The 12,522-nt window shown below is 43.1% G+C and overlaps 1 protein-coding gene across 5 annotated transcripts in view; it reads left to right on the forward strand.

Annotated features, from left to right (window-relative positions):
• CREBBP (CREB binding protein) overlaps positions 1–12,522 on the forward strand; it is a 52,199-nt gene that overhangs the window by 4,096 nt on the left and 35,581 nt on the right. For all 5 annotated transcript variants that reach the window (XM_061548839.1, XM_061548841.1, XM_061548840.1 and 2 more), the window contains exons 3-5: positions 4,006–4,182; positions 9,485–9,725; positions 11,560–11,673. In XM_061548839.1, coding sequence (XP_061404823.1) covers positions 4,006–4,182; positions 9,485–9,725; positions 11,560–11,673 — 532 coding nt within the window. The remainder of the gene's footprint in view (positions 1–4,005; positions 4,183–9,484; positions 9,726–11,559; positions 11,674–12,522) is intronic.

The following is a 12,522-nucleotide window of genomic DNA, read 5'->3' on the forward strand; positions in this document are numbered from 1 at the left end:
GCTTTAGTTTGTCACTCGCAACGCACAAGTTTCGACTGGGGAATGGGGGGGGTTTCAGGCCATTGTGTTGGAAAAATGTTGGCCTCTTGCGTTTGTTGTATGCGAAGGACAACTTAGATTCAAACACGATTGCGTTTCTTTTGGACGTGGTGTTCGAGACGTGTATCCTCCGTCGTGGCTGGTGTGTGTGTGTTTTGTAAACATCGTCACTGGGGAGACAAAGGCGGCCGCGTGTGGTGTTGGCCACCCCCTCGTGTGCCGTGCCGGTCTTAATAGGTGCTCGCTAACAGCACTTGCCCCATCACAGTCTGTTAAGGCTACACGGGGAGGGGGGTGAAGCTTTGTCTTTGTTATTGCAAGTGTGAGTAAATGGGGACCAATTGAATGGGCCATGTAGGGGCGCGGGAGAGGTGGTTCGAATGGGAGAATGTTTGCTGCACTGCCCAGTGCTCTACTTTTGCATCGATTTTGGCGTCTATAGCGGCATTTCAATCCGTCAGACAGAACCGTGAATATTTACAGATGTGTAAGTTATACGGACAGATAGTAAAGAAAAAGGGAAGGCCTTGGAGCCTGTACGTGCACTTTGAGATTGCGATATTGATCGGTAACGCTCCTCAAACACGTTATCCTTGTTACATATCTTTCCTCTTACGACGGTGATGTAATGACGAAGATGTTGCGTTTATCTGTCCTTATTGAGGAGGGGAGGTGTGGGGGGATATCCTGAACGTGTGAGTGAGCGGTGCTGCTTGGGCATTGGGGATAGCCACCTAACCTCCTGGTGTAGGGATTCCCTCCTATAGGGGGACCGGTGGAGCTGAGATAATGTGGCATTGCCTGGTGTCTGCTGCTGCTGCTTGAAACTACTGATGTGGTGTCTGCTGCTGCTTGAAACTGCTGATGTGGTGTCTGCTGCTGCTGCTGCTTGAAACTACTGATGTGGTGTCTGCTGCTGCTTGAAACTGCTGATGATTCCCTCCTATGGGGGGACCGGTGGAGCTGAGAGAATGTGGCATTGCCTGGTGTCTGCTGCTGCTGCTTGAAACTATTGATGTGGTTGCTGCTGCTGCTTGAAACTACTGATGATTCCCTCCTATGGGGGGGAACCGGTGGAGCTGAGAGAATGTGGCATTGCCTGGTGTCTGCTGCTGCTTGATGCGACTGATGTTGCACCAAGTGGCGATACGTTGAGTAGCCATCATCATCATCAGCCGCCGCTAGGCCCCGCGTTGCTCGCTCGGGGTTTAGAATTTTCATGTCGGGATTAAGAGAGGTGAATTGCAGTGCCCCGGATTAGCCAGCCGTGTTGTGTATTATATAATGACGCGTGCGTTTGACTGTGTTATCGCCAATGGTATGCGCGTGTGTGTTTCTATCTTCGTGAGCGTGTTTTGTGTACCGCATGTGTTTGGCGTCGATGCATGCTTGTGTGTATTTGCGTGAAATGAAACGTTCGCCACGCGTGCAGTATCATTTTGCGGTGGGTGCATGCTCGTTATAGCAGCCTGTGTAAAGTGCTTGCTCGCATATGCGCAGATCCGTATCCGTGCTTACACTTGCCTTACAATGCTCCTACGCGTAAGAATGTGGAACTGTGCATATGCGATGTAGCATATACGAGATGTGTAGCAATGCATAGGATCTAGTGCGCACTGTAGGTGCATATAGCAGCAGCGCCAGTAGTGTATGCATAGCACGCAGCATACTGTACTTTAATGTAGCGAGTGTTTAGAGCTGTCAATCACCAGCCGGCAATAAACGGGGGAGATGTGAAGATTGGTTAGGGACCCCCCCCCACCACTCCTCTCTTCATCCAGCAGTGGATGGACGAAAGCTTATCAATAATCAATATCAACCTCCCAATAGTGACGGCGTTGGAGGGCCCTGATCATCTAACAGTCGAATTGACGATGGCTGCGGATTATTAAACTGGTGACAAAATAAATGCGCCTACGAAGTGTAACCCAACAGCAACAACAACACTTCATCTCTGCAGGCAAGTGGATTGCCGTGAAGGCATTTGAAGGGGGGGGGGGGTGTCGGTTTTTGTATTGTTATTTAGGCATTGGGGAAAGCGTAGGCCTGCAACACACGCAGCTTTAGAGAAGTCGCAGCAGCAGCAGCGATTGAGGCCCGTGTGGGGTTGGGCATTGTACAAGTTTTTTCTCACAAGCGTGTCTCGCCATTTTAAAGTGTTTACGCCCCGTGCTTTTAAAAGGCACGGCCTTGCTCGCCCACCCCACCCCACGTCTGTCCGTGGTGCGTGTGTTAATGCATATGCCTGCCTTCCGTGCGAGCGGGTTGGGTGGGTGGGTCCTGTGTTGCTCGTGTGTGTGTGTGATATCTGCTTGAGAGAGAAGTTGTGTGAAAAAAAGGAGCGAGCGGATCGGTGTTGTTGATCGGCATTGTTGTCCGTGTTAGACCGGTTTTGGTGGCTCAGCCGATACTGTGCCTTGTATTGTGCGTTTCGGCCCACGCTTCACCAAAACGCATATGCTTAAAGGTGCCGGTTACATTGTGTAGTTTGTCGGTGCGTTGAAGTAAGTGTGAAAGCACTGGTTGGTGAAAGCGATTGTTTGTGGTAGTGGATAGCGAGACCCTCTTCTTGATAACTAGAAATGTATGTTTTTCTTAGCCATATGCATTTTGGGTTGTTTCATCTGCATTATCATCCATGCAATGTTTGAGGAGCCAGAAAGTACAGTAGTTGAGTATAGCACGTGCATCTTTTTTGCGTAGCTTGCAAAACGTGTTCGTCAGAGGTATTTTAGCATGGAGCTGTGCTTATGACTTGAGACCATTTGACTGTGAAACGTTGTATATATATCATCTCCTTGGTGTTTATGCATACACGGAAACTGAAAATAATTCTCAACGCATGTGTAGTGCATTGCAAACTTTAAATAATGAAGCGTGTAAGGATAATACGTATTTGCAATTCAATGGTTGTAGCTCTGAGTTTCAGTTTGTACGTTGTAAAGAGGCAAGCCTTTAATTTCGCAAACACTCCTGTTTTATTGTGAAAATGTTAAAATCTTGGTGGCACTGTTGTGGGTAATGTGCAATGTCGAATTATGTATCCCAGTGCAAAATTGGCGGAACATTTTTGCAGGTTTTCAAATCTACATTGGTGAATGGGCTTGAAAGAGTTTTCGCACATTGCATGTTAAGCGTTAGCGAGTGAGGATTTTAACAACTGCACATCCGTATTGCATGGATATTGGTTCGCGATTTAAAAGCAGTGTTCTACTTGCAAAAAAAAACTAGTTTGGGATTATCAGTAAAACAAAATGGCTGCTGCAAGACGCTGTAAACAATGTTTGCACGTGCGAATGTTGTGCCGAAGCATGGACATCGGTGCGATGTTTCGGCCACTTACGAGTAAATATTCTTACTGTAGAATGCTTATGGACCCTTATATTTTGATGCACAGGTGAACGTAGTTTTCCTACAGCTTGCTTTAACTTGGACGACGATTTGCGGTGGTTAATTAGTTCTTGGATGTGAAGAGATGTTGCTTTGCTTTTGTGGCTTGGCGACGCGGCATAGGTGTGTGGTGTAAATTGATGTTGGTGCACTGGATATACCTAACTCTTAGTCTTTGGAAGCCTGCATCAGGGCACTTTATTGTTTGTGTTGTTCGCAAAATATGAATACAAGTGCATATTTGAACAGTAGTGGGTGTGCTCCAATGTGAAAACCATTCTGGAAAACAAGGTGTAGTATAAATGAACGTAAACACACTTTGTAGGTTTGTATAATTCTGCAAAAATGAGGCTGCACAGTGTTGAATAATTATTATATTTAAATGTTGTGTCCTAACAGGGTATCCTCCATCAGTCATTGCAATGTTCTACTTAACTAACCCCTGTCAGTTCTGTCTTCATTTCCTCATTCGCACTTGTGTGTGTTCCTTGTTGCACACGGTGAAAACCATCACTCACATGAACTCACTCGCTTGTAAAAAGTTCTCACATAATCCTTGCTGTGTGCATATTGCAGATGACACCATCCATGGGAGGTGGCGCCTACGGCCAGCAGTACAACCAGGCCACCAACCAGCAACTGAGCGCTGCGGCCATGGGCAGCACGATGCAGAACAAGGGCGGCATGATGAACAGCATGCCGGGCTTCCCCAGCGACCTCAAGAACACCTCCATCACCAGCATGGCCAACATGGTGAGCGCCGTGGACTGATTCATTGCCACACCTGCCGAGAGCGTTGCAGTGGCACATATCGTCACTTGGGTGGAAATGTGTGTGTGGTGGCATTGGCACAACGGTTCAAGGGTCCATCATCGATCCATACGAGAGAAGCCTTTGCTATTTAAAGTTTATAGGCCCAATAAAAGTGCAAAACCGCAGATTTTATTTTCACTGATTTCTAATAAGAGGGTATAGAATAACAGTATCTACTAATTTCCTAATTTTTCGACACCAATGCCGCCATCCATGTGAGGCCTTCTTTATGCTGGATGTTCAGCATATTCCCGCAATTTAAAATGACAGTAAAAGAGAGAGTTGACTTTTTATTTACAGGGAACATTTGCTGACATTGGAAATGGGAGTTTTCATGTTTTCACACTTTTTTAAATGGAAATCTGGGAAATTGGAATATTATTTGAAAATTAGAACACAAGTACAAATTGGAGTACTTCAATTTTTGAGCGGGAAAATGCTGATCAGGAATCCCAACCGTTTAGATGAGTGGAAGATCCACACCATGCGTGCAAATTAATTGGCACTGTTGCATTGTGTGCGTAACTAACGCAGCAGACTATTGAGCGAACAATTAAATGCGCATCAATAGGTGTGTTTCTAAATATCTCCATTTCCCTAAACAAAGCACGATAACCAATGTTAACGACACAGATGTTCATACTCTCTAAACGAGGCTGATGAAAACTGGCTGAGGTAAGTCAATATCTGCAGGAATGCAGTGCTACTCATGGTTAATAAAAACGTTTACACTATGAGATCTCCTTTACCAGTGGCAAAATATTGTAATAAGTTTTTACCCTTTTAACTGGTACAAAATTTGACACCTTTATACAAGGCATCATGTTTGCAATAACCTCAACACAAGAAGTCAAAATGCAAACAAAAAGAAACAACTCTCGGTAAAGGAGATCTCATAGTGTAAATGCTTACCCCGAGCTCTCAATACTCTAATAGTGCGCTGTCTTTGAGTTGTACGCCTTTTGGCGTCATCTGGTCCAACACCAATGGAGACTAGGCTCTAAAGAAAGCTGTCTCGGGTGTGGACCAATCAACTTCAAGGACAGTGCATATCATTATCATCATCAGAGTTGTTTCTTTTTGTTTGCATTTTGACTTCTTGTGTTGAGGTTATTGCAAACATGATGCCTTGTATAAAGGTGTCAGATTTTGTGCCAGTTAAAAGGGTAAAAACCTATTACTAATAAAAACGTTTTTAGGCAGTGGTGTGGCCTTGCTTAAGCCAGTGCGAAAGTGAAGTTTTGTACACATTAATGTTCCTGCTTCCCGTACCAAAAGAAGCGAAGTGGCAGCGGGCAGCATTTAAAGCGCAAAAGTGCTGTTTTGATGCATTTTCTTTAAATAGGACCATGTCAGCATTAATCGAACTAGGGATGTTGAGTATTCTTCCCACCTGCCATTTATTACACATGCAATAATTTTCTGACCAGCTTGAGATTGTTGGTTGATGGTTAATACCTGGAAGTAAAATTTGTAGCTCTTTGCGACATCTCTCTCGATAAACGTCCACATGTAGTGCAGTCGGTTTGCTTACTCTGTACGCACAACAAAGTCTAATTTTGCCGAATGTGGATTCGAATTTGTTTTGATAACTACATCCAGTGCTTCGAGGAGGGGTATGCACAGCCGTCATCCGGCCATTGCTTATGATAGATGAATAAGGAGCTATACGAGGCAGTTCTGGTCATCCTAGGCTTGTGAGCTCGGTGGGAATGCTTTGCTGTAGGGAAAGTATTTTATGGACATTCGGAGTCTTTTTCTATATTTATGCTTGCGGTGTTAAAATTGCTGGCACGTGTTTTTAGTTTTGTTTGGTACGCTTTTACTTGTTATTGAACATACTTAGTATTAATAAACAGTTTCCCATAAAATGTGATTGTGCAATTAAAATAGAAATATTTTAATGCTTTCCGAACAGGTAATTTAAGTTTATAAAAAAAATAGACATTTCATGTATAGTCTTCAAGCAGGTAACCCAAGTTTATTCCACATATAGCATTTATTCATTTTCTTAATAAGCAAGTTGTGCTGAACATATTGACCTTTTAACACTGCTGATTGAAGAATTTTAATACAGTGAAATGATTTAGTTGTAGTGCCTTTATCAGTAGTTGCACATGTGTATGGCTGAAGATATTAACCGACAAACATCACTCAAAAGCTATTGCTGAGGTGGAAGGTAAGGTGTATGCATGTAATGGCAAGGTGGGTCTATTCGGGTATGAAATGTGGTAGGATAGTGTTAATTTAATACTTCGCAACTCTGTTACATAGTGAGTGACAAGTTCTCAAACTAACCCCTCGCTGGAAGGGTCTGTTGGCTTGAGGTTTATACCTGTATCAAGCTCTTGAAGCCAAAACCTCCGATGTTGTGCACTAAAGCGCTAGGGTTAACCACCGCTATCAAACAATTTTTTACGTCAAGTGGTTAGATTTTTGTTCTTCCACCAAAGGCAAATATGGTTTCACAAAAATCCCTTTTTATGAATTGGTGTTCGTACTTGGTTTGGTCTTAGCCAGCTCCTGTGTCAAAAGGTAAACCGAAAAGAATCCTAATGTTCTACGAGGCTCATAGGTTGCTGTGTATCAGGAATTATTATTTGTACATTATTAAATGAAGGTGTTAACATGTTGACACCATCCTCAGTTCTGATCAGGTTCGATTGGTATTGCATACCGTGGTTTCGTTGTAATTACATCATCCCTCGGTTGGCTTTCTTTATAAAAACTTGCACTTTAGCATGTCTTCATTTTACAGGCAGTGTATGCATTGATACGTTGATGCATTTGTGTGTTTTTTATGCAGTGTGTATATCGGATACCACACATTTCAATCCAGTGATTGCATTAAGCAGAAAATCGATTGCTTGTTTTGTTAGGTAATTCTGTCAATAGGGTCAAGAAAGAGTGGAGCCCGCACATACATAATGTGTGTATTTATAGTTTAATGCAAAATTGATGTGCGCTCTAAAATAGTTGTGGTTTGGAAATCCCTGTAAGGTGTTGTAGGCTCTTATGCTCCATGTGCTCGTATGCAGCCGCTGTTGCCGACATTAACTCATGCACTGTACTCGGCACTGGTGGATGTGCACGCGAGTGCCATGCTTACTAATATTGCGATGGAGCCAAGCTGTTAATAATATAGGTTTTTTTGGGTTCGATCATGTAAATATAAATGTATCGTTAACCCACCACCACCCGACACATCCAATTAGAGAGGTGTATCGCGTAAACAAAATTTGGCAATTGGTTACGACTTCAGCACACCGGTGTGTTAGAGAATAAACTCACAACATTTACAATTCGAGTATGACGTTTGACTGGTGATTGCAACCATCTTCATCGGGTGATTTGCTAGAATGTTGATTCTGGAAAATTATCTTTACGCATTCTAACCCAAAAAAACCTTTGCATATTGGTCGCGAAAGCCCACGTGTTAAACGTAGCAAAACTGGCTAGTACATAGCAGTGGAAATGTCTTTAGGATGAGTTGCTTGGATGAAAATATCAGTACAAAATGTAGTAATTCAAGAAAGTTTCAGCTACGCAAATTAAAATGTTTCATCCATTGCTGAGTGTTTCTTTCCTGAAAAGTTATCCAGGCAGCCAGGGTTAAGTGGCCTAAAAATGCCTATGCTTATCAAAGGAATGGATATGTTTTTGTTGTTCACCTGAGAATTAACTTTTAGCCATCGTGTAGCAGACACATCAAGCACAAAGATAAGTCCGCAGAGTTGATGTAAAGTAGCAGCGTGTCCCCGTGAGTGTTTTTATATTTTCTCTATTTATCCTCTTGATTTGAAGTTTTCGTGACTGCAGGAATCCATACTCTTTGGTTCTTTGGTAAAGTCACGTAGGTATAAAATAAAATGCTTTCCCACCTGATGACGGACGCTTGTGTTGCGCCCGAAACGTCGTGATTTATTTTATTTCATACCGACGTGACTTTACCGAAAGAACCAAAGGTTATATATATTTATCCTGTAATACAAAAATAATTATATAGCATGTGCATTTTGGGGTCACCCTCTAAAAAATGAACAGTAATGATCACACCAGTAATGAATCTCCTTGGGTGATTGTTATTTGATCATCAGTGGACTGTTAATTCCTGGAGTTGGCCTTGGATAGCCTATTTTGTTCTAACGCGTACAGTCAATAGGCGTGCCTTAAATGAGGATGTGGTTTCGTCTGCATACCCACTTTTTCATCTTTTGATAAAAAGTCTATAAGCTTACTGTGATGCAATAAATATTTACATTTATGTATACATCTGTGCTCTGGTCAAACTAATTGGCTGTCCCTTCCTGCTAAACTTTTAAGACTTAGGGCCAGATTCCCTTCACAAAACAGGCAAAATATATTACCTTGATGATAGTAGGGAAGGAGGCGTCGGTGCATTTGACTAATATGAACATTTGTCTAGGTATGAACCTGGCTTCTCTGAGATTATTAAAACTGGGACATGTTAAGTCGGGGGTCTTGGATGTTGCGAGCTTTTGAGGCTGTGGAGCCCAATGCCTGTAGGATAAACTGCACCTGAGCAGTGGCGTGATTGACCTGTCATTGACGACCCCTTAATCAGTGTCTCAGGGGCCTCCACCTTTTTGGATGGAACTTGTCAGCATCTATATGTCGACGAAGTGAAGATATGTGTTACTCACAACTCACTTGATTAAGTGCAATTAGATTAGTGGAGTGTAGTGATTGATGAAGAGGCGGCTTCAGTGGCATTTCCCGTGCTCAACTCCGCTTGTTGGCTGTCTGCACGTGCACGCTGCTGTTAGTCATTCACATACTTGTGTTGATTAGTGTTGGTGTTTTTTTGGGATAGCCTTTAGGCTGAGCCAACTTCTCTGCAAAGCCTAGAGTTGTCTGTTTGCTGGTAAGAATATGGAAAAAGTGGTGGACCCGCTGAACTCTAGGAAATCCCAGATACAAATTGATAACATTTTGAACTGGAAATACTGCACTTGGGGATATTATGTTTGTCCAAAATATAGATTCTTCACACGCATCATTTGTAAGGTTAAAATATGGAGACAGTTTTATTGCATTTAAATTAACTCGTACCCCTACATAATTCTGGAGTACCAGTGATCTGTTAGAATAGTATTTGTTTATTTTTGTGTGGAGGTGTTTTTGAATCGCCTGCTACATCTCTCTGCGTTTGTGTTTTTGCTTTTCGCTGCGTATGCCTGATCCTCTTGTCCTTTGACACACCACACACTCACTATCCCAGCCACAGCAGGCGGGTGGACTGGCTCAACCTCCCGCGCAGGGCCTGGCCTCCACGCCGGCGGCCGACCCCGAGAAGCGCAAGTTGATCCAGCAGCAGCTGGTGCTCCTGCTGCACGCGCACAAGTGCCAGCGACGCGAGCAGGGCAATGGCGAGGTGCGGCCCTGCAACCTCCCGCACTGCCGCACCATGAAGAACGTGCTCAACCACATGACGCACTGTCAAGCCGGCAAGTCCTGCCAAGGTGAGCGTGTCCGCCTTCTTGCTGCCGTCATCCGCAAAGTTTTTTCTTGGATGTTTCCCGCTTACTTTGAAGGAGCGCAGGCCTTTGCGTGCACAGCAATTGACAATTGGAGGGAGAGGTGACATGCAATTTGCAAGCTTGTTTCGCTTGAGGTGACAACGGTTCACTTTGCAATATTTTAGTTGAGAAAAATATTGTAGGACCCTCCTGAAAAAGTCTTTAAGCTCGTTGAGGCTTTACCGTGTTAACCATTATAATAAGCATAATCATAATAATGCAATAGCATTTGATGCTGCATGGCCAGTGTCAAAAATGCCATTGTTTCCAATGTGGCTTCTCTGCATCACACTCTTTGTTTCTATCACTTTCCATTGTCTCTAGTTGTGTTCCTGACAGGGCCTGCACACTATATTGAAGAGTCCTGTTGTCAAAAAACTGGTGTCGATCAGCTATGCCTCAGTTGCTGGCATGCACCGTGGACTGCATGCTCGTTTGCCAAAACGGTTGTTTAGATTTTCAGGTTGTAGCCAGCGGCTGTATTTTTGCATGTAATTTGTATTTTCGCAAGTTTCCTTTGGCCTTGGTACTCTGCACTCTATTTTGTCACGGACTTGCTTCTAAAGTTTTACGTGCATCACAAGGTAGTTCCATCTTGAGTAGGTGTAACCTGAAACAGGTCCATGCATAGACCGATGCTTGGAAGTTACAGTTTTGTGGTGACCCTCTTTGTCATTTTTACTTGAGAGGGCCACTCACTGGTCAACATTTCTCAAGGATAAATACGAAAGAAATACCTATGTTATTATATATTTTAAATGTTTGTTACAATTCGTGCAGCCAAACCTGTTGCTTTAGTGAGTGAGTCTTATGTGTTGGCCGTATTGGTAAAATTATATATGTGGCGAATTCAGACAGTCGAGTAACCAATTTGGTTTTATATTTTCAGTCGCACAAACATTACTGACCAAGCCAGAAGTGGGAACACTTTTGTAACATCCTGTGCCAAATCAACGCTGCAAACAGTAGCAATGTGTGCTTTTGAGCCACACATTTTAACATACCCATCAGGTGTTTACTTTTAGTCAGCGGATGTTTCGATATCCTTGGATGACCTCAATTTAAGTAAGAGGCAGAGATCAAATAAGGTTCCTATATCCAACAGGAAGGACCAAAATCTGCAATACAACTTTTGGCCAATCATAGTTTTTTAAATTTAATTAACTCTTAAGCTTAAGGAAGTCTGGGTAGTTTTTCTGAATAGTTGAGTCAGCATTCCTAGGCATTGATTCGTTTTTGAAAGGAAGTTTTTTACATTGCAGTGAAAAAGGATTGTTCCCTGCTGTAATAATATCCAAAACAGGCAAGTGAAGCAAGGATAGTTTTATGGTTGAAACTTTTTTAAACTACTTAACTTTTTTATTTTACCAGGTAAGGCACAATGAGCTATATAGCTCTTTCAGAAGTGATTGGTAAACGAAGTGACTAATGTGGGAATTTAAAGTAGCCAAATACTCTAAATGCACGTTGATTCTAAATGTGGAGGGGAAAACCGGAGGACCTGGAGAAAAATCAACGCGACCAGGGGGAGAACATGCAAACTCCAAATATACAGGTGTGAGGGTCGGGATCAAACCCACGACCTCCTGCATGCCAGGCGAGGAAGTTAATATCTCGGCACAGTGGCCCCCACATGATGATTGGATATTAATCTACGGTTATGCTAGCACCCTTTGCCTAAGAGGTCTCCACATGCACCTTACTGACTTGGCAGCGCGCGCGCACCTCGGTTCGATCTTGCGTTTACTAACCGCGATGGGGCTCTTCCTTTTGGCAGTGGCTCACTGCGCATCATCGAGGCAGATCATCTCCCACTGGAAGAACTGCACACGACCCGACTGTCCTGTGTGCCTCCCGCTCAAGAATGCTGGAGACAAGCGCAACCAGCAGTGTGAGTATCAAGATGGTCACGTACGGACCCATTGACTGGTTTACCTTAATTAATGCTTTCAATACGGAGGGGGGGTTGCTTTTTGATAATGCGCTCAAATCCACGTGACAAAGTTACAGCCAAGCGTGAACGCGTTGAATTTTTTAACGTATAATATTTTCAGAGTCGTTTGTATGCTGTTACATATTTCAAACTTTATTGTTGCTTGTTGTGCCTGATAATCGCCGCTATTTGCACAATGTTCCCGTGGCAGGGTACACGACACCTATTGTTGTGCAAACCTCTTGTAATTTGCATATTGGCATGATATGAATTGTTTATATATATGTCGAATATACATATTACTGGCCTTTTGCATAGTGCATTAAGGTCCTGGTAAAGTAATATACCACGGTGTGTAAGATTTGAGAGGGTATCTTGTGACAGATTCGGGTCCGTTTTGGCTGTGTTTGTAATATTACTCGAGCAGTCGGCCATTTTATCCTAAGCCATTTTGCAGTGGTCTCCAAAAATGAAGGACAGTGTTTTAGTCGTGTACAATTTTTTACTTTTTTCTTTCACAAAGTTGCGCTATTGCATGCTATCGAAGTAAACGGTCTTAGAATAGTCTGTGCTGTACTAACATGCCCTGCTAATATCCCAATAACACTAAATATGCACGTGGGGAAACTTGCCATATGAAGCTGTATCGAATGAGTTGCCATAGGCAAGGACAGCCAATTGCCGCCAGGTGGATTACACCAGTAGAGTGGATCTTATTTATTTTAGTTGCCTAAACTGAGAATATTTGTACTCGCGTTGCATAGAAGAGTGATTTCCGAGATGAATGAGCGTGGTTTAGCTCTGATA

The sequence above is a fragment of the Lethenteron reissneri genome, chromosome 10 (genome assembly GCF_015708825.2).
Source record: "Lethenteron reissneri isolate LAM-NWPU_2019-01 chromosome 10, ASM1570882v1, whole genome shotgun sequence".
Classification (NCBI taxonomy): Eukaryota; Metazoa; Chordata; class Hyperoartia; order Petromyzontiformes; family Petromyzontidae; genus Lethenteron; species Lethenteron reissneri.